At 35.0% G+C, this 23136-nt stretch overlaps 1 protein-coding gene and 1 long non-coding RNA gene across 6 annotated transcripts in view; one reads left to right on the forward strand and one right to left on the reverse strand.

The window, feature by feature from the left end:
- Positions 1–4527: 4527 nt before the first annotated feature.
- Positions 4528–23136, forward strand: part of LOC109537535 (T-box transcription factor TBX20) — a 39456-nt gene continuing 20847 nt past the window's right edge. For 2 of the 5 annotated variants that reach the window (XM_019904315.2, XM_048664908.1), the window contains exons 1-3: positions 4529–5084; positions 11351–11510; positions 11639–11782. In XM_019904315.2, the coding sequence (XP_019759874.2) occupies positions 4958–5084; positions 11351–11510; positions 11639–11782 (431 nt within the window). In that variant the 5' untranslated portion in view covers positions 4529–4957. Of the gene's footprint in view, positions 5085–11350; positions 11511–11638; positions 11783–23136 lie in introns of all 5 variants that reach the window. The other 3 variants (XM_019904317.2, XM_019904316.2, XM_019904318.2) reach the window with 2 other exon arrangements.
- LOC125503863 lies at positions 5833–7317 on the reverse strand. The gene is made up of 3 exons (XR_007281116.1): positions 7259–7317; positions 6379–6587; positions 5833–6016 (listed from the first exon to the last, which is right to left on the reverse strand). It is a non-coding gene; the product is annotated as an uncharacterized LOC125503863 (long non-coding RNA).

A 23136-nucleotide genomic window follows, 5' to 3' on the forward strand; every position in this document is an offset into this window, starting at 1 on the left:
TGGCAAATATTGATCTAAAAAGGAACGTTTTTGCCCAAGTGCGATCGCTAGTTGAAAAATTCGTAACTTCTCCCTAACGAATCTAGACCAAGTAGACATCATTTGCGACTTTCACCATCTGTAGAGGACACTATGGATGCTGAATTTGTAATTGAAATCACATCAAAAATTTAGTGAGAAAATTACTTAAGAAAATTAATGTCACGCCACTTTTTGCCCATTTCTCAGGAAGCATATTGAGCAGGAGTACAGCATATTTTCTAATTTAAGTAATATTTAGAAGCTTTGAAGCCTGGAATTGCTGCCCCACTTTGTATTAATTAAATTAAATATTCTTATTTTTCAGTCAGAAATCTGAAATTATGACCATTTTTTGGACTTCTCCTGAGGTTTACCTGTTCTGCTTGTTAAGTTTAGGGATGCTTAAAAATCGAAATACCGATACCGACCCTATAATTTAGAATTTAAGAAAATAATAGGTAAAAAATTTCAATTGCAATTTTTTAAATCCATTTTGGTCATAAAGATCTCCATTGTTTAAATCATCAAATTTCTATAGGCAAAAAAAGCGTTATTTTGTTGCTGGTTTTTTTCCTCATTTTTCATCATTAACTTCTTTGGAATTTCGCAAAAAAATAAATTAATTTTGTTTTTTAGAGAACATCTGCTTAAACAGTTTTTAGAGCAAACCCTATTTAATTTTTTTAACAGACAATCCTTTGTCTCAGGGCGGCTCAGGCTTAGATCGAGCTCGGTTCGTCAGGTCTGGAAGCAGGATAACGATTTCGATTTTTTCATGCTATTTGTTTGGGTGAAGAGCCAAAAGTCATCTAAAAACCTAGATTGAAATCAAACATTTTTTCATGCGTTCACGTTCCACGCAAATTAGTTTCGCAAACAATCCGCAACAATTAAATGCGAACAAATAAAAATGATCACAAAAACCAAAAACGCGAAACGTTTACATCGGCAAACACAGTTAATTAAAGAAAACCCCCCTAAAAAGCTAAGCAATCAGCTAACCGAAAAAATTAGATTAGCTTTGGGACTTATTTATTCGACAATTAGCGTAAAGATCCGTCCCAAAAGACCGATCAGGCTAAAAAACAAAAGGTCTTTCGGTGCATGCGAGCCGCAGATAATTGAAGTGACATCCAAGGGCCACTTAAATCCTCCCAACTCCCATTTGGGGAGGCCCAATGTGAGATGATACTAAAGGGAGACAAATCGAACATAAGCGTAGATCATGCCAATTTTTTTCTGTGTATTTACTTGGAATTATAAGTATTATCATCATATGCGTTTTACTTGACTGGTGTTTTCTGCCGCAATGTTGCTTACACGTTGGCTTTTTTTAATTGATTSATCTGAATTTAATGGGAACWGGGCCTAGTTGCAGAAGAACGACTGAATAGCAATATAATAAACAATAACAAAACAGAAAATTAARCTTTTGYCGCCTTTGMTRGGATCTRGTGAATTTTTCATTTTTCGGGCTTTCAGCGTTAATGSRGCATAAGTCTTGAAGAAATTCTTTTCCACGACGGTCTAAAACTCCGAAGAATTCACCAGTTTTACTAAGGCAGCAGTAGAAACGTTTACAATTGATATCMWTCARTTAATCAGCTGTTGCAGTGCCAATTTTCAATATAAAACAGCTAATTGCCTGCTAAATCGATTAAAAAAGTAATTTTCAATTTTTGCCTMCACCAATGGGCTTTCTAATGGAACAGAATCCGATGTCCCCAGAGAAGTGTGATTAGCGGACAAATCGTAGAATGGAGGGCAAGACTTATGGGCTCGTCCTGGACAATCAATGTCCGAACGACGACGGCGATTTTACGCCAACGAATCGACTTTGAGCGATTTATTTATTTTGTCAAATTCCGTTGTTAGTTTACAAGCCGAAAAAGGGTCGTAAAAATCGAGCTTTAGTCGCTGGCAAAAGCTGCTAAAATGCAAAATATTTGTCTGAGCTTGCATTTATGTGTCTAAATGTTTTTCGCATTTGTTAAATTTTGTAAACATGGTCGGAGCCATTTGAAGTACCTCTAGGATCAAATGTGTGAACTTATTCTGGAATCGAGTGCAATTTTTCCTGGGGAAAGAACCTTCTAAATCTGTCTCTATAATTCACAATACACAAACTCCCACATCCACCTATGCTACTTAATAAAATAGAGTTTGAAAACAGTGAAAACCCAAGAAACGATTTATTTTCTTCTGATTGCGCACGAAATTTTACGACTTTCTTATCGAAAACCCTTATTGATACAGTTTCGTTCGGATTTTTATTGGAAAACTTATTGGACCAATAAGGGACTTTTCGTACTTATGAAGTACAATAAACTTGACAGTAGGAATGGCCATTACATGATCAACTGTTTTACGGTCCCGATTTTTCCGATATCAGCCCCTGATATACGAAAGGGATGAATTCCTTAGGATGGTCGCATAAAGACGTTTAGGACGATACGTGACTTGATTGGGCATTTCGGTATTTGGGCATAAAACGCTTCGGTTTTTTTTATCTTCCTTTCATCCGGCTGTTGTCTAGTTTAGTATCTTTCCAAACTATTTCAATACTGTTTTAATCTTGCAATAAGTTTCAATTGTTAAGCTTCCAATGGCCAACAATGTTATGATCGGCCGAACGTTTTTACACGTGTTTTACTGCCACATTTTATCAAAAAAGTATTTAAATCACTTATAACAAAGAGCTAAAGACAGTAGGTAGATACCTAATAATAATGCAGACATTTCCATGATTTCATGTTTGTTCGTTAATCTGCCAGTTATTGATTCGCAACCTAATTTTTTGTTAGTGAAAGTATCAAATAAACCTTTTAGAAACGTTTCAGCGAATAGAAGGCAACCACCTGATTAAACATGTTGGTTAAGGTGCGTTTCAGAGGCATAACTTTCAGTCGAATTAGGTAAAGTTTGTCTATAAAAACGTTCTTTGATTTTTCCAGTGGGTTAATTTCAGAAAATAAAATTAAAAAATTATGGTTTTGAGAAACAGACAGGGAGGTCAGTACATTAATGCCAAATTTATAAGAAATAAGTTGAAAATGACTGCACAGATAATTGCACTTATTTTCGCGCATTAAGCACATGGTATTGTTAGTGCTTTCGAAGACTTCTTTGATCCGCTCTTTTATGTCCTCTGGTATTGTTGAAGACTTGCTGAAAATTATTTCTTTTTAATATTCCCAGAAACAATTCGGAGACGTCAAATCTGGTGATGATGAAGGCCAGTTTTGACTATCGTTTCTTCCATTCCAGCGCTGTTGAATATGGAAAATGTCCGGACTTTGCGCTGAAACTGTGCTTTAATGTCATGAAATGCCTTCTAATAATATTGGAAATTCATTGTTGAAAAAAATTAAGTATGTAGGTAATATTTCTCCAATGTAATGTGTTTTGAGATTTTGGGCTAAATTTAAAGTTAGTAGATTAATTAATGTCGGCAATACTAGTAACAAATAGCGCCGTCTGTGAGCTGCGCGGAAATTGTATTACCATCTGATTCGTCACCTAAATAAACCCATCGTCACAAAATTTCAACTTCCTGGCTAAAGTATTTTCAGAATACTGAAAAAAACACGAAATTGAATTACAAGTTTTAGCATTTTGGATTTCCGAAAATATTAACTTTCGGATAAGGTCAGTTCTGGTACGCCCAGGTATCCAGCCAGCTAAGATTGTTGGCGAAATAAAGTGGACACATTCTTAATGTATGAATAAGAGTATATTGGTAAATGATAAAGAACAACACAGTACAAAAGTAGATTTCCGCGATAAAAGGTTGCTCTCGCGATAAACAAAAATTATGCTGCCTAAGCAATATGGCTTTGTGGTACACTGTGGTCCATAATATATATGGCTGAACTTATATTGATAATATTAAAAGCATTTTGATTATAGTCTTATTCTAACAAAGATGCTTTAGGTGTTCATGCTAAGTGGCCATTGGTGGCCACCACCATTTGACTTGTATCTCCAGCTTCCGAATGTTCATTCTGAATGTAAAAAATCTGTATTTATTAAACAATTCAGAATCAGTTGGATACGATGAGCAAAACTTGATGCATTTTTATGGAGGCTAAAAATCATGATCTATTCAGAAAATCGGCATATTTGTCCACAAAACTAACCACCCGATGGTAGTTTTGAAGCGTGTATGATACACGGGTATTAATAAATAATGGGCTCAGTCGCAGTTGCCATGTTAATAGCTCAGCTAGCTGTAAGGCCCCATTTGCAAAGCTGGATACGTAAGTTCATAATCAAGGGTATCAAGCCACATAGAGGGCAATTATCATCCCGAACAAAAGAAAAACAATCAACAGCTCGAAAACAGGTAAAGCAGGCAAATCGGTGCCACCGTATGGTTTGGATCGGAGGTGTGGCCTCAGTTGGCTCCGACCAGTAGGCGGGCATTCACGATCGACGTCCTTTGATGTTCTTCGGCCGGCAAAAGCGTCCTAAAGACTTTGCCCGCCCAGGTGGGCACCGGGCCTTTCGGTAGGGGGAAAACAAAAGCCTAACGTGTTGTCATCGGCCGAAAAATGGCAACACGTTCTTTTGATAACGCCGTCTCGACGCACCGACGGTCAGTCGAAGTGAAACCACCGCGACGCCGGAGCTGCCGCCTGAAAACAAAAGAGTATCAATTACGACGACGTGGCGGACCGCCTTCTTGACGAGTGGGAGCAGCCAATCTGAAAGAGAAGTCCTTCACTGTAGAGCCTACAGGATCCTGAAATATTCTTTCTGTCAAAACACTGGCTTCTGTTAATATCGCGGGACTTGGCGCGCGCGGATTTACCTTCAACAATGCCGGGCCGGACAATAAATTGTCCGTAACGTGAATTCGACCTTCTTCAGCTGCGCTTCAGCCCATTGTGATCTGTGATAAAATGTGTCATGAATTGCGGTGATAGCGGTGATTATGGAAGAGAATTGTACTATGCGACCTTGTGCGACGGACTTTAGCATTGCGGCTATCATGTCCCGGCATGGACGCATTTCTGGCAGGTGTCGGGATCGCGACCATCCAGACAGTGCATCTCCCATAGGTAAGTCTCTAAGCTTTCCACATAAAAAACCATCTATAAATATTCCTCAACTACTCATGCAGTTGAACCCTGCTTTGTGCCGCACGTTCTGCCAGTCCCAATATACAGGGTGATACTCTTTAGCATTTTGAATGTGTCACTGCAATGAGCTTCACCTCTGTTAAATAAAACGTCAAATTTTCTTACAGCCTGCGATGTTTTAAATTTGCTTCCATAAGTACTTCATTCATGGAATTTATGTAAATCTACCCTGCTTTTTACTACACATCGTGTTAATTCGCATATACAGGGTGGCGCACATGCTTTAAAAAGACCAGAACTTATGGCCAAAGAAAAATCTGAGTTTTTCAATTGGTTACTTCAATTTCCTTTTGAGCAAATTTCTTGCAATATCAATTTATCTGCGTTTGAGAGATTGATTTCTTCAATTCCTCCTGAACCTTCAAACACTTGCACATCATCCGCCTTGCTTGTTTTATCTTCATTTGCTTTATTATTTAATTTGAGAGGTTTTTTGCCGTTTTCAATGTTTCACGCCAAAGTGTCTTCTTCTGTTAAATCCAACGTACAATTTTCTTCTATACTTTTCGTTTACCATGTATTCAATTTTTCCTAATTGAAAAGTTCAATTTTCAAATATTCCTGCCACCAAAACCCTGCTTTGTGCACTGAACATTCTGATAGGCCACATATACAGGGTTAGGTATGGCAAATGTTTCAAAATATGCTACAATTTAAAAACATTCAGTTGAGTTGTACATTTTATTATTTGTCTAATTTAATTCTCTTTAGATCATTTTGCTGTCGGAAGCAATTTATATTCGTTGCGGATATTTTCTTCACTTAATTTTTTTTCAGATTATCCCGCATTCAGGAGACGTCTTACAATTTTGACTATTTCTTTTGAAACTGCCTTAAATACGATTTTGTCTCTGAAAAGCAGAAAAAGATAAGCCATTGGTAAAGAAAATTAAAGAAGGAACTAGTTGTTTTTACAATTATTCAATGCAATATTTTTAAATCGTTTTTTTTTTATTATATTTTAGAGTAGGTAGATACCTATATTATTTTCCTTTCAATGACTTTTAAGTTTGTTCTATGTACATATGAAACAGAAAACTGCCAAATATATGCTTGAACTCCATAAATATAATTTCAGGTGTTGTTTTTATTCATAATCATATATATATATAGATTGATATGCAATTTACAGGGTGTCACATTAGTATGAAATAGTTTAATTGGGTCTATAAAGTTACAGAAAGACAAAAATTGAAGTACCGGGAGTACCTACCTACTTAGATTTGCGATCTGCATACGTTTAATTATTTTCCAGTATACAGAGTGTCTCATAAAAGCCTTACCGACATCAACATTGGCATCGCGCGAATATTCCCCGAATTCATTTTGTAGGTATGCAAACATTTTTAATTACGTTTGGTTATCTGCATCTGTTAAATCAAAAGCAAATTTTTCTTCTTTGTTTATGTTGTTTTCCATTCCCTGCAGTTGAAAACGATAATTTACAAATAAGTCTGTAATTGTATTAAATAAATTATTCTTTATTTAAAGTAGGTACATGCTTAAAAGTGCCTTTAGTTTGAAAGTAAAAAAACTAAAGTTGTGCTTCTTATAATAAAAAGAGCATATTTAAAAAATTCACACTAGAGGTCTTAGAAAAAACATTTTTTTTGTGCTCAGTTAGACATGTTTGGAGCCTTTTCTTTGAAAGTTTCCGACAACAATTAATCTTCATTGAGAAGATTGTTTTCTTTAGACCACCTGATGTTTAATGAAAATGTGTCGACAGCATCTGTATGGTTTACTTTCTCATCATTAGCATTTGCTTTTAATGCAGAAAACGCCTTAGAATTTAATAAACTCAAAAACGTAATCGCTAAAAATTACGCCTATAAATAAATTTAAAAAAATCAGCTGGCTGATTTTGGAAGAAATCCAGATATACAATCCTGCGGATTTATTAGTATCTACATTGATTATTATATGAATGAAACGAGCTCAAAGTTTGGTTGATTTTCAGTTTAGTAACAAGAAAAAACAATCGACAAATTTATGAAAAATTGAGACAATTTCTGTATATTTTATCTCTCTAATTATATCAACGTTTTGTTGAATTGCTTACGCTCTTAAATTTAGTTTATAATTGTATTTACTGTGTACAAAGTAGCACAAACTGCTCTGAAAAATTGCTTTTACTGAACTAAACTGAATTGTGAAAATACATCTATTGTACCATTCCAAATTTTGCTTTTYATTTAAMATATTTMATTTTTATAGAAGATAAGAAGCTTTGCAATATATGTATGTTAAATATGCTTGTAAACATTTTTGTGAACAAAAAAATATTTCCWCGGATTTATTCACTTATTAATGGCTTCCTGMGAGAATATTCAGAACCCAAAAATTTTRAAGATTATTAACAGAAATTGAAAWGRTTTTGKTATTTWGCTGTTGATAATTGACGATTGTTTCATGGTTTTATTTTAAGCCAAAAATATTAAAATAWGYACAAAAATGTACACAATCTGTTTTTAGTTTCACTTTATTAATTTCAATTTTTCGCAAGTCGGTTGATCAAAAATGTGTTACAGTTTAASATCGCCYCAACAAACGCCCTATTAGATTTTKCAAAAACCTATAGAACAAACCTGATGAAGCAYCAAAAGAACAAAACTAGAAAAAGGAWKAAAAATTCCGKAGATCAAATGTTTCAATTGATTGTTAAAAGCTGAAGCGTTTGGTGCTCGGAAGAAGAGTTCAAATACTTAGGGTTAAATCAGGAAAACAAGCCGGTCATAATTCATTTGTGGAGAATTTGTACCAAATTTCTTTCCACTGGCGATGGAATACGGCGGACGCAGTAGCGGAAGGTAATTTAAATCTTCATATTCCGAATTTCAACTTTGAATTTTTATCTAAAATTCTAAATTATTATTTCAGATCCAAKTTTTAGACGTAAAAWTCAGTGCYAAAACTTGAATCGTTGAAAAAACTCCAAATGCGACTTTAACTTCAATTTTAGACCGTTAGACAGTAAACTCCCGATCATCATTCAAAAATGCCACRAGAAAACTCTTCAGCTTCGTTCCTCCATGCACTCCTTCCTTATTGTCTTAAGGTTGGAGGCGTGTATCCAGGGCGGGGATTAACAGCTGGTTTGCAGTCCAGCCCAAAATATTTCCAAGGCAATTAATGTCTAAAGTTGTCTATTTTCAGAGTGATAATTTGGTAACCGGTCATAATTACGTTTCATAATTGCCAACTATTAAAATTATATATGTCTGTTCCGGAATATATAATTTACCATGTCAGAGTATTGTTAACTGATGTCGGTTTCGTTTTCCTTTTCTTGTTGTTGCTTAACTTTAAGACAAATTATTATAGTAAATAATTAGAGAGTTAGTTGAATGGCTTCCAAAATCTTCAATTAAAGTACAGGTTTGAAAAGACGGTGCTTATCACACAGGTTTGGAGTTATGGTAGATGGACGCGAATATTTATATGAAGAATAAGGCAGGTTTTAATTTTAAAGCTGGAAACATTATGACCTTGGTAACATCTTAGCAAAATTTGGTGAGAAACCAACATGAAAACCTACAGAAGGTTAAGAAGAGATGGAGCCAAAGATATCGAAAAACTAAATATAGCAGATGGCAGAAAAATCACAATCATTCACAGCTGTTTGTTTTATGTAACACCGGCACCTTTTCATAGGGTGAAAACATTCGCCTTTTCCACTGCCTTATTTATCAATACATGGTACCACCCCTTCCGGATGTTCTAACGAAATCACTTTGCAAACTCTTCCAAATATATCCGTTAAAAAGCCACTGGCTGGAATTGTGGATTTTAATAATTGCCCGGCCATTAAGACGGGTATAATTTACATTGTCATTACATGCATGATCCCCCGTTCGATAAAGATCTTATTGGTGAGTGGGTCTGAACAGTGGCTAAACACTAATGTTCGAAACACAACTCCGAACCAATTTGAGGACATTTAGGTGCTCGGTTTCCGCCACTTTCATTTAATAACACGAATTTACTTAATGATACAAAACGTACGTCGCATTTTTATGGAATACTTAATTGCCACCCAGGTGTGATAAAAATCTTCGGTAATTATGCATGCCTGCCTACCTATGTGGAGGGCGTCCATTTTCGGAACGGGTTTACTGCGTGCGAATCGAACAAATGAGGAAAATTTATGAAAATCTCAAATGGGCTGAAATAATTCCCTTTGGAACATCTGAGGTAAACGAGTTTTACCGCTAATACCAGAACATTTCTCTTGCCTGATAATTCCCTGAATTTAATGCCGAAATTTGAAAATTTGCATTGCATATATTTATTTTAAAGCCAATTAGCGACTCAATTGTTGACTTTTCTTTATTTATTTAAATGAAGAGCTTTTCGTGTCCGAAAATTCTAAATAAAAGGGATTTTTTCGCGGCTTTAGCAAACAAATAACTTTTCCTATTCCAAATAATTATTTGTCCCCTTAATCTACGACAACAAATCCTTTCATTTATTTAGTTAGTTTGCTTACTTATGCGTTTTTTGTATTTGCACTTTTTCTTACACTTACTTTTTGCTTTATTTTAAAGCCTGGGCTATTAAAAATTGGCATTTCATATATTTATCTACTGTATAAAGATTTATCAACTCGATTGTTAACTTTTCTTTCACTCTATTTGAAACTTTATTTCATTTGTTTGAAAGCCGCGTTATCCTGCAAACTTCGAAAAATCTTTGAAGGCGGCAACTACTTGAAAAATTGAATCCTTATCGATTTTTTAAATTTATTAAACGTACAATTTTTGTACTAAATAGACCATCTGCTACTTTACTCATAAACCCGAGTTGCAAGATATTCTCTTTATGCGTGCCCGAATAAAGAGAGGCAAATCTTGTCATAGAACCGAAAAAATGGCCACAAAAAATTATTCGACGCGTAGAAAAGTTAATTGTTCGGTAGCTTCCAAACTCAATTTCATGGCAACTTTATTCGAATTAAGCAAAAATGAACTTCTGCAAATGTTAATTTTAACTCAATAGTACTATGAATAATAACTAATTACTTATTGCACATTTCATAGAGCACCTTATTTTTGATAAAGTAATATTAGCGTGATTAAAGCCAGAATTTAAAAAAATAAACCAAAAAGTTACCAAGACATTTGCGTATAAAATTATATTATAATTATAAAATTAAATTTTTGCATTGACTAATAAGCTACTACAATCATCTAACGTTGAATATTTTTAAAGCAAAATAAATATTAAACCGCATTGACTCATTATTTTTGGTAGCAAAAAGAACATGTCGAAAAAATCGAGAAAAAATTCTCCAAAACTCATCAAACGTGCTAAAGTTCGTGATAAAAATAAAAAATACACAAGTCCTTGTCCAAAAAAAGGATTAAAAATTTTTTTTTGATTTGAATTTGGACCACCAGAAATAAAATCTTAATTAGCAAAATTACAATTACCAAACGACTATTTGAATCGAATTGCGCTCTTCTAATCTTTCCTAAACAGTAGCAAATAAAAATTGCCAAACTTGAAAAAGTAATCTTTTGTATCTGAAAAATGAGCGATTGTTTGAAACAGTTTGCAAGCGACTGGCCTAAACATTTATAAAATTTCTTGGAAAAAATCATCTCCAGATGCGTCTACGTACATTAACGGTAAACGTTTTTACACTGCATAAATTATCCACCTATTAATAATATTTGCATACTATTATGTAGACCCAGTCACGCAACTTACTCAAATATTTAAACATATATTTTATTAATTACATTGGGAAATTATAGGTGTTGAGATAAATAGTCTCTGCCCTTTTTTGAGCCATCGTTTTCACACGTTCTTTACCGAAGATCCGCCTGTGTATATTTGAACGGTAAACGGTAAAGTGTAAGCTGTATTTCAGCATTTTTGACTTATCTGTTTGTTATTCCTTTCAGTATAACAATCAGTGAGCACCCGGTCAATGTAACTTAAATAATGTATGGCACAAAGGCGGAAATATCGATGTTTATCTTGATCGTTTTCGTCATTTGTTCTTTGGCTCACAGACAATGGCCTCCGAGTCGAGAACTAATGGCGAGTGGATAAGATGTAATAAGTAATAATAAACAGTGAATTTCACAATCAGTTGCTTAAATGAGACCCAGTTACATTGTAGGCGATTTCTTTGTTTTCGATTCTTTTATAATGCGTTTTAAATGTGTTCTTTGCAGATAAATTCATAGATGCTTCGTCTACATCAGTACCTTCACCGCCTAACCCAGGAAGCTGTGCCTCAATAGCAACAGACGTTGAAAGTGGAAGAGATTCTCCAGTAGATGTTTCTTCCACTTCTGAGTCGAGCACACCTACACAGTCTCATGGAGACAGTAGGTAAGTTGCTTCGGAGCCAAACATCTTGCGGAAAGATCTGAACATTCCAGTCTGTTTATCCCAGAATAATTTATGTTTGTCTTCATTTGTTATTTATTTCGTTAATATTATCAGCGTTGGTTTTTCAGGCTACCACCAATAAAAAATCCATTGCTACAAGAAAAATGGACTAGCGAAGACTTAAGGCATGTTACCTGCCATTTAGAAACTAAGGACCTTTGGGACAAATTCAACGATCTGGGCACTGAAATGATTATAACCAAAACTGGAAGGTGAGTACCAATAAATATATTTTTAAGCATTTTTCAAATTATACTGAGTGGCGGTAGTAATAAGATCGAAATTAATAGAGTGCGAGTTTTAATAACACAATACGCTTCAATTAATTTTTAATTGTAATGCCGGTAACCGTGAAATTGATAAACCCATAAAAGAACAATTAAACAAATAATAAAAGTCAAACGATTTGAGCGCACAAAATTAATGAACATTTGCGACCTCCCATATCTTTATCGTTTGGACGCAGTGAAATGTTAATTAATTATTGTTGATTAAATCCCGATTGGCCTCATGAAGTTCGGCTACAACAACGAATTCTATTAAACTTTTCATTATTAGCCAGTATGCTAAACTAAGCTATGAGTTTGCCATATGTTCATTTGGAGCGTTTTCCGCTACACTTAAAATTTCATACTGCTCTAATCATTAAGCTCATCAAACACCTTGGAAATCGATTAGGCCTTTTTCTACCTGACAACTCACCGCAGGCCTTCTGTCTTACATCAATACGAACAACTTAATTGTTGTTCAAAATTAATTCTTCACTGAATTGAATTAAAAGATGAGTGTATCGATTGGCGGAGTGTAAAGTCGATGAATTTAATACGGGGTTTAGACCAGACATACAGGGTGATTTAAAATTGGCGCCATTCCTCTGGAGGTGGTTTGGGAGTACGTAGAAAGCTGATGAGAGATAGTTAATGTTGCTTCTGCCTCCTCGACGCACTTAAATACATAAACGAAACGACAGTTTTCAGCTTAGAAATGATCCAGTCGAAATTTTCTTTGAAAATACACTTTGTATTATAATAATGGGAAACGTTTGCAAACTTGTATCTTTCTATCTAACAAATATTTAACGGACTTAACGAAACTCACCAGTTTCAAACATCCAACCGTCGCCGGACTAATTTACTCGTTAATTTCGCATTTGCATTAAACAGTTTTTTGTTCTTTTCATCTAAAAGTACTTGGAAACGCCGGGTTTCATACAACAGCTTAGCGGCCGTTCGTGTGGTCCACATATTTCGATCAGTAGCCAATTAACAGGTGCGAGATAAATATCAAATAAATTAAACCATTGCAAAGTTTGGGTTTTTAATTACGAATTCAGTCGATTTGGCTGTATAATTTTGCTGGAAATCGACAAACAGCTTTTTCAGTTTGTCAGTCAAGAAACTCGGTAGTTTTTTGTCTTTTATCGAAATTTATTCTCCGAATAGATGGAATTACGCAATATTTTGCAAGATGCCCCACTTTGTATTGGGAAAAAAATAATAATTTAGTTCAAAATCAGATTAGAAGCACATTGCCGGTTAAATTTTAATTATTTTTTATGGAGGTTAACAATGTGCTTCTGGTTCCTGATTTTTGTAGAAAACTGACAATTTTTCTGCAATAAAAAATTGATTTCTATGTTTAATTACGTAACTTTTTATGCCATATCTTGGTGCTCTTTACAAATTTTATTCCAGTTCATATTCGTCCCCATTCCCGCTTTTAGTTCAATTAACAACGCCGCGTTTACTTCAATTTCCTCGGGCTGGAAAATCGCCACTTTTTCTCGGGTTTTGATGTGGCCTTTCAAACAGGCATTATAAACTCTTTGAATTTGCATCCACCATCCACATTTTATATTCGTCATTTCTTTAAACCCCTTTCAGTGGCTTTGTGTTTGTCCCCATCTACTTCTAGTTTCAGTTATTGACTTGTTCAATTTATTCTGCTTGTGTTATTTAGTTAATTTTGTTCTTTGACTGGTTTTGCTGTCATCATCGCTTCTTTGCCTGGGTGTCTTTATTCTCAAGTTTATTAAGATTCATCTAACCATTCTCCGGCTGTTTTGCGTCTATGTTCCACGCTCCTCTTCAATCTGAGAGAGATGTATAGAAGAAACAAAGTAAATGATTAACATCACATGCAAAGAAACTGAGTTATTTAACGCAATTAATATCGGTGATTACATATGACTTTATTACCCACTGGCACCTTAATATCGCTGATATTATAATTAGGATATGATCATTTACGAGAGCTATGCGCTTGTAAACTAGTGTTTTCTCGTTTGTTATCATCAGACTGGCCGGAGAAATGACTTCTTTAATGACATCTTTAATTAAAGCCACTTTTCAGGTTTTATATTAAACGGTTTTTGTGTGGATCGCTATACGGTTCTTGATAAATTAAATGGGATTAATTACGAAGCGATCTGATTTTAAAGCGATTTTTGTCCATGGATTTATTCGATTACGGATTATTTATTGGGTAATGAAACTTGCTGAAGTAAATTAACGATAAACGGGTATAATTTATTGTTTTTGAAAAAACTTCCATAAGTTATTTCAGTGTTACCCTCTCCTACAAGCCGCTTAAATTAAATAGTTTGTGTATCAAAGTATCAGCAAATAATACTAGTTTTTTTGGTATTTCTATTCCCAATAAATTGGCTTCTCATTTACCTGAAAGCAGGTATCGAAATGACCTGGTTGCGTTATTTGTGCTTGCAATCCATCAGCTCCTCGTATCAAATTGATTTTTCATTATCAAAGCCGAAGAACGCAATAAAAGCAAATTACCTTACAACATGAAAACTGTCGGAAAATGTGACAAGCCCTTGTTTGTGTAATGTAATTCCATTACTAAATGATCAGGGTAAACTGTCGAGGCTTTTACAAAGATATGTGAGCGACGTTTCATTGAATTACCTTCCGAGGAAATGTCTTTTAGTTCGGTTTTTTCCTGCGTCGAATGGCTGTGGAAATGTGAATCTTGTCGAGGAAAATCAGCCCGATTTATTTCGAATATGAGTGAATTAAATTTAAAAAATATATCGCTAAAATGAGCTAAGAAGCTTTTGCTGTTGTCGTTTGTATAAAAATTAATTGCGAGCTAGCAGACGAACGAGAGCCTGGAAGCAGAGGATGTTCGACTTGCGAATCTGGAAACAAGAGCAAAGCAAATAATTATTCAACTCACTATTTTAAAGCGAGTTTTGGCTGCTAAATATAAAGAGGCGCGAAGTGGTATGAGGACAAAGGGCATATTTTGAGCACTCAAATGCGCAGCACTGCAGAAAATTTAGGTAGCCGCTTGAATCATTTTTCTTCATCTTCATTTATATGTCGCCCCTTGTTGGCCAAAGAGAATTAGTTGAATTCAAGTTCTCCAACATTGATTGGATGGCCATCATCGAACATTCTGCGGCTTCCACCATTGGTTCAGTAGGTGTGCAGTACGGCGACCACCCTGTACGAAAGCATGCAATATGCACCATAGGAATCTGATACGTCTGAATAATGGAAGCTGGTCATTTAATCAAGATCGTCGCAGATTAAAAACGAATATAACCAGTTTATCGTTTTTTGGACGCATGCTAAATAATATGAGCCCTTGAGCTGCGGATGACGAATGGTGGGTATTATCTTGAGCGATGGCAGCGTTTCAGTCAATGTCGTGACGTGGCTCCTGTCGTGTTTTAAATGTCGTTGGACGGTGGACGCCCCACGACGCCCATTTATCAAAAAAAAAATAAACAACCGAAATTTCAACTGCCCAATTTCGAATACTGAAGACGTTTACGCTTGCTGGATCATTCATAAAGCCTCAGACCGTTTGACTGCATTTTTCCAACCGGTGTGCATATCTAGTTTGTTTAAATTCATATGGAAAGTCCGTACATTTTAAGTCCTGCTAAAACGCCATTGTTCAAAGTTTGTCACATTTTTGCTCAGAAATCGAAGTGAGCAGCATCATTCACGAATACTTGAACTAATGCATTTAAATGAAATTTTCACCTATCACAATAACTTGTACACTCACTGGTCCTTGCAAGCTTCCATTTAGCATTTGCAGGAACATTTTCCAATTCATTTTTGACTATTGATTCTCTTCCTTAAGCAAGATTGCCTTCACATGTTTCAGTTTCTTCTTTGACATTACTCTGCTCACATTTACACGCAATCGGTGCACAGTTTTCCAATGTTCTCTTTGCTTCTTGTCTTCTTGTGATCTTCATTGGGATTTATTTAGGTACTGTATAAGACAAATCAAAATCTCAATTTAGCGCTGTTTGAGCCTGTACGGTCTCAGTTGAGGCGGTTTTATTTGAAGTAACTTTTTCTTCAAATATTTCGGGTTCTTCTTTACTCGGATTCACATTCGAACTCTACACAAGCATCGCCGTCATATTTTTTATTTACTTTCCTTTATATTTGCCTGTTTAGCGGCGATGCGTTCACAAGGAATTTCATACTCTTTGGATCTGCTGAAGTTCAAACTTGTAGAGTCTCAGAAGATATGGGATCATTTAAAGACAATTTCTTCTCTAGATGTTTCAGCGCTTCTTCATCTTCATCTTTGCTCTGCTCCCATTCTAACTCAATCGGCTGAAGCTTCTTCGCTTCAATGTTGCTTATTTTGTGGGCTGGTGGAGTCATTTTGATTTTAAATCGGGTGCTGATTGAGCCTCAAAGTCTCACTGGAAGCTGTTTTTTTTAAGGAATTATTCATTGAATGTTTTAGGTTTTGGACGGATTTGAAATATATCGTCTCCAAGATTTTCGCATTTCTCTTTTCCATATGTGGTGAAGTTCTTGAGTAGCGCTTCATTAGTCAATTCTATACTTTCTATCTGCTGATATTCGAACCTGTAGGCGCTCAATAGGTGATGATTCATTTGAAGTAGTTTCTTCACCAGTTTAATTTTCCTTTTGATCATTGTTCTGGCCTCAATCTCACTCCATCGGTCTTCGTGTTTCTCCTCATCTTTTCCAGAAAACTTTCAGCAACTTTTCCTGCTAAACTGTAAAATGAAACCTGTAAAAATTGATAAAAGCGAAGTTGAATTGGAATCTGCAACATAAGGGTGTAAATAATTACTTCCGTACTTTTAACTATGTGTGTAATTTGCTGCATTTTTCATTTTTCCTTTCCAAATAAATTGCTTGGGAAAAATTAACCATGAAATTGGCCGGATGGATCTCCGACCTAACAAATAAAGATTTTTTCTATGCGGCGATATCGAAAACATAGAAAACATCTTCTAATTCCCCTTCAGACAAAACTATACTCAAGCTCAAAACACAGTGGTGAAACTGTTTTTATGTCTTACTCAAAGCACCTGAAGCATAACGCATCAAGCACAAATAAATTAATATAATTCTTCATAAAATGTATGATTCTAATGAAATTTTTCGATTTTGAACCATCTAATTGGTTTCAAAACTGTTGTTAAAGTCTTAAAAGTATTAAAAAGAAGAAAAGATAAAAAAATATTATTTGATAGGATGGACAAAAACGTAATTTTTATTTTAATAAAACGCGCAATTGTTCTTTAGCAAAATTGGGTATATAGTATATATTTCTTTTACTTTTAATCTTTTGTGTGCGTTTGAGGCGAAAATCTGTTGAATTTTTTTGCAGCTGATTTTTTCGAAAAGGGTGCTTTAGAAAACGGGCTCACTGTTACTCACTCGCAGGAAACTTTTAATTATTATAAAGAGGTTATAAGGAAGTTCGACTATACAGGGATTAAGATACCGCCTTTCGTCTGCGGTTTCCTGTTATAACGAGTTTAATACATACATTAAAGAAAAGAGCGATTTATGCCATACACTTTTTAAATAGAGATCACTAATTAATACGCATTTAATTTCTATTCATTCATTCATAAATATCTGGTACTAAATATAATGAACAGCAGCTCCAAAGCAGGTGTTTTGTTGGGGTACACAAACGCACAAACTAATGAATTTTGACTTGAAAAGGCACATTTTCAGCTTTTTAACTTTAACGACTGATTCGACCAGATAATTATCTAGATAAGTAGCCCGGCGAGCTTTTCATCATTTTTCTACATATATTTTAAATAGCTATGAAATATAAGACGTCAAACAGAAAAATAACCCCTTCGAGTTGTCTTACTATGCGCTCCGGGGCGCCCTTTCAGAATTTCAGATTTTTATCGGATCTTTTTAAATATGCACAGCCTTTACGATAAATGAGCTTATGAAACACAATACTCTCGTATAAAATTCAACACTGCATGACAAAACGGGAACATTTTTTTTTTTGATGAATGCTTTCGAAGATTAGGAAATATCGTACTCTAAATTTAGATGCATATTTATCTGCACAGTTTTCCAGTCAAAAAGAGACATGAAAAATGACATGATAATTGAAAGATTGATACAAAACACACGCACTTGTCGGTATAAAGGAACAAGAAATTGCTTTTTGCTTTGACTGGTAAACAAGAAAATAAAAAAAACATGTAAAATTTTTAATAAATAGCCGCTATCCATTATGAACCGCTTACAATAAATTAATACTTTCAACGCAATCAGGCGCTTTTAAATTGAATTTATCTGATGCCCAGCTTGCGGCTAAGGACAAGCAACTAATGGAAATGTGATGAAATTACTTTGGCTTTGTATTTTGCGTAGTTATTTCCAGTGAAATTGCTGTGCATTAATTGAAAGTTGCGCACAGAAACCATTAGCAGTTTTTCCGGTAAATCCATCTAAAAGTTTCCGATCTGGACGAGAAAAAATTTGCATGAACCTTTCCAGTTACTTAAGCTTCAACTACCCATAATAAATCAACTTCAGTTTAGCTGCTGATTAATGGTTGCGGATTAAAATGTTAACTGTATGATCAAATAATTCTGTATGCATTTAGGTTACCTTGTTTCGTTAAATAATTGCCAATAACGAACCATTTCTTGAATGAAAATGCATTAAATAGAATTGTGTAAAATTCAACTATTTTTTAAGTCCGTGTTTACCACAAAACATGCGAGGCTTCAGCTACTTTTTCTGATGGTTTTTCGAACGGTGGAAAATTAAATGCTTTTCTGAGCAGGGCTCGTCACATTGATGTGGGAAAGTATGAGAAATCTTATTTGCTTCCCCCTTAATATCAAACGAGACGATGTCAGTGTTTCTAACGATTCGCAAATGAAGTAATGCGTCAAGAAGACAAGAAAGCTCCCAAATTGGGTGCGGTGACTCTAATTTGATCGGAGACGGGCATTTTGTTGGGTGAAAACGCCCTTGTAAATTAGAAAATGCCTGTGCCGAATACAAGGAAATTGAGATGGAAATTTCATTTTCCTTCAATTATGTATTCGGATTAATTCAGGTTGTTCCCTTAATATTGATAAGTTTGGAACCGGAATAACCAGTGTTGGTCTAAATAATATGTTTTTTTGCTATTTTTGAAGTATCTTCCTTAGAAGCTCTAAATCTCAAGACAGGTAATGGCGATCTAAAAGATACCACGGGCAGCCGGTGAAATTAAGTGTGGCTCCTCAAGCTGCCACTTTACCTCCTCGTGCTAATAAAATGCAAAACAGTGCAAAAATCCGTGGCAAATCGGTCGCTAATCGTTATAAATTTCAAAGGTATCGACCATTTCGATCGGTCGCTATTTATTAGGTATAACAACATTAACGTTAATAGTGCTGCTCTAAAATTATAAAACCGCGAAATGCAACAATTTGAATTATGAGTCCGACCATCTGGATATTCGAGTACTGTAATCGATTGGACCCGAGGCCACATCGGCACACCGATGAAGATAGCGGCACGGAAAAGCCTATAATTTTCTTGCTAATTTGTTTCGATATCTTGTGGGGATCTCGATAGAAACACCAGCTACATGCAGCCGATTGCACAAATCACAAACCCGGCACTTACTGGCCCAGGATCGGCTTTTCTACCAGCAATTACCGAAATTTTTTGCATTTATTTGACCGACTTGTTTGGAGACTAAGTTGCCTCAAAATCTACCAAACCTAAGAGATCAGACCAGGATTTTAACTCATCCAAAGCCCATTTTAATGATACATACTTTTTCATCAGCAACCAGTTTAAAAATCTACAAATTTTTAAACGGTAGAAAATTCAGAGCATTTGGGACATTTCTGTGTTCACTGATATGCAATCATTGGCTTGAGAACTCAGAAGTTCCCAAATACTGCGGTTTAAACATATTCAAATGATATATTAAGCGCAAAACTCATCAAAGCACTACTTTTTAAGTGTTTTTTTTTCGATTACAATAACGTCCAATGGATCGTTTGGACGATGAAATAGCATCAGCTCAAACCGTTAAGACTCATATCATTTGTTCAAATATTTTATGGTTCAAAAACCCTGAAGCCTATAAAGTCCATCTAATCTAGGCCAACCCGAATTAGCCCAAACTAAGTCCAACCTCAAACCTAAACTAAGTCAAAGTCCCATCAACGAACGACAATGAATTTGATTTATTTTAAAACGCCCAGTTTCAGTGGAAAGTTTTTGTGAGAATTATGGACTATTTTTCGGTGTTTGAAAATCCCTAATCCATTTATCTTGTAAGACCCTGATAGTCCGAAAAAGCGCCCTGTTTAAAGTTGATGTTTTCCCACCCCCGGCTTTAAATACGATTTAGTTTAAATCGTTAGTTGTATCTACTTAAAAGCGACGGTGAAAATTATTGACTACTTTTCTGAGTTTTTAAATTACTAGTTTAATTAAATCGTGAGAATCTGATCTGTTCAAAAACCTCCCGTATTATCGTTAATGTTTTTCGATTGATGATACTTTAATTCGGGTTAGTTCAAAACCGTTAGTCGCACTGGAAGGTATTTTTGAGAATTATAATCTACTCTTCTGAGTTTAAAAATTGTTAGTCCAATTATATCAGTTGACGTCAAAAGTATGCTATTCAGGACTGACTTCCTATTGATGAGACTAAACTTCGAATTGGTTCGAAACGGATAAATGCACTTAAAACTATCTGTGAGAGAATTATGGACTACTTTTCTGAGTTTGAATATTTGCTAAGTAAATTTTACCGAACGTTCCATATTCTCCGAAAAATCTGGTTGTTTAACGCATACTTTTTACCATTGATGCGACCATAAATCCGATTTAGTCCAAAACTGGTTGCTCTACTAAAAAGTCTTTGAGAATTATGGACTATACTCTCAATTAGAAAAATAACGCTGTTCGAATAATACGAAAAAGCAGGCTGACGGACGTTGATTTTTTACCATCCATAAAACCTTGACTCGTTTAATTCAAAGACGTTAGTTTTAATCAAAAGGATGTTTGAAAATTGAACTATTGTTCTGAGGAACAAAGACTAACGGAACTAGATTGCTTAATAACAGCGACTATGCCAAGCTAGCGAAATTTTCTGCAAAACTCACTAATTAACGATTTTTAAACGCAATCAATAAATTTTATCTTATCTAGTAAATCTTCAGATATTTGTGTGACTAAATGAGTTAAAATCATTGTTCAGTTTTTGCAATCTATTGGCAATTTTGACGATTTTCTTACCAAAAAATTTTATGTACTAAATAAAAAAACAACATTTTTAGACGCTTTTTGATATATTTTCTAAACAGTCTGCGCTAAAGAAAAAAAATGTAGTATTTTTTATTAAGGAAAAACCTAAACACTACTTTATTTGGTAAGAGAAGAATTTATACAGAGGCGTCACGTAAATAGGAAATTTTATTTAAAAATTGTACAATTTTTTTGCTTCTGATATTTCGGGAATTTTGAACTCATATTACTGAAAAGGACAGAATTTTAAGTAACAAAGCTGGTCTCCTTAAAGTAGACCAGTTTTCCTGTCTGTATTAATTAATGCACTTAGATATCAATGTAATCATCCATTGTTTATATAAACCAATTTTTCTAGAAAACAGTTGATCTTAAAGATGTGAAAAGAGAGGACGTTTTTTCTTAAAGATGGCGAAATTTCATAAGTTTTATGTAAAGGTTGCAAAAAAAACAGTTTGAAAGTTCGTTCTTGCAGCAACTCTTAGAACAATTTTTCAAGGTGTGTTTTGTATTGTTTTTATTATTTTCATCCCATGAAAATCATTTTGAGAGAGTCTGTTCAAACTGCGAAAAAAACCAAAAATGCTTGACCTTACCGATTACAAATTGAACCAAACTGTTTAGTTAAAATCTTGAGAAAGCATCGATTTCAAAGCCCTGAACTTCTGCAAATTAGGCACAATTTTCAGAATATTCCCCACCACTCACACAATCTGTATACTCAAACTCAACTGAAATCACCCATATCGCAAACAGCATAAATCTGAGCCAAAACAGTGACAAATTAATTATAAATGATTGCGGCAGTGAACTTTTGGATCTGCGGTGCATTACGCAATTTAACAGTAAATGTAATAAATATATTTTATAACATGTAGCACTGCAGCCATATTATCTTGGTGGCAATATATTTAGTTCTCTTACAATAAATCAAACAATTATCTCGAGATGAACATGTACGATAGACCAATTCGACATGTTTTTGCAATGCGACCGAGCCGCCGATTGTATCGTCCACCAAAAGCTAACACCTTAAAGCGAAAGCTCTTTGCAGGGTTGGATTAAGCTGACTTAGAAGTGTATAAAAGTGTATAGATTGGAGGAAGTTTTCTGAAATTGATTTGTGAGGATGGTTCCGATAATTCACTCAAACACAGTCACTATTGATGAGCGAAGAAGATACGAATTTTCCACATGACTAAGGAAAAAGGCGTCCCAAAAAATGCTACTGTAGGTGTTTCAGTCGCATTACGATCATGAAATAAATCAAGCAGCCAGTTTCCAGAAAAACAAGGCGACATAATAAGGAGCATTAACGGCTCATTGATCTGTTGCGGTCCGACGCCCGTTGGCGAGCAGGCCCGTGAATCCGTCAGTCCTGCTCGTATGTTTTAATTAAACGTAAAGATGTACAGCCAGCCGACCGAGTGACAGTACAAATGGGCCATGATGGTTGCACTTCAACTATTAAAGAACGTATTTATTACACCTCTTCCCGAATCGCAATTAAAGCGTCCTGTGCAAACACTCGGTGCTTCGTCAAAATCGCAGCTTATTAGAGCAATCGCATTGCTACGGCTACAACGGCCGAAAAGGAGAAAAGCTTCGGTCTTGATTGAGTGAATGGAGCTACTTTTTCAATCGAAACAAAAGCAGGAATGGGCCTCTTCTAAATTTAGAGCTGGTAAATATAGGCCATGCTATACAGGGTTATTCACGCTATACGGCACGGACGGTTGCGGCTAGCCCGTCTGTTTTTTGCAAAGGATTATTTGATGAATCCACAGACGCCTATCGGGTGCACATTTTAAAAATATTTTTTGCAATTTACAGAGTATCCCAAAATCCCTAAAAGTACCAAAGTTATGTTTTTCTAAATGAAATACCCTACATATTATTGCATTTTTGGACTCTCTGAGCAAAATAAGTGTTTGTTTTAATAAGATTTATAATGTCTAAATCTAAAGGTTTTTTAAATAATTCGAATTTTATCAAAATCTAATATT

The sequence above is a fragment of the Dendroctonus ponderosae genome, unplaced genomic scaffold, assembly GCF_020466585.1.
Source record: "Dendroctonus ponderosae isolate FM_Combo_2020 unplaced genomic scaffold, Dpon_F_20191213v2 Dpon_F_20191213_3, whole genome shotgun sequence".
In the NCBI taxonomy this organism is placed as follows: domain Eukaryota; kingdom Metazoa; phylum Arthropoda; class Insecta; order Coleoptera; family Curculionidae; genus Dendroctonus; species Dendroctonus ponderosae.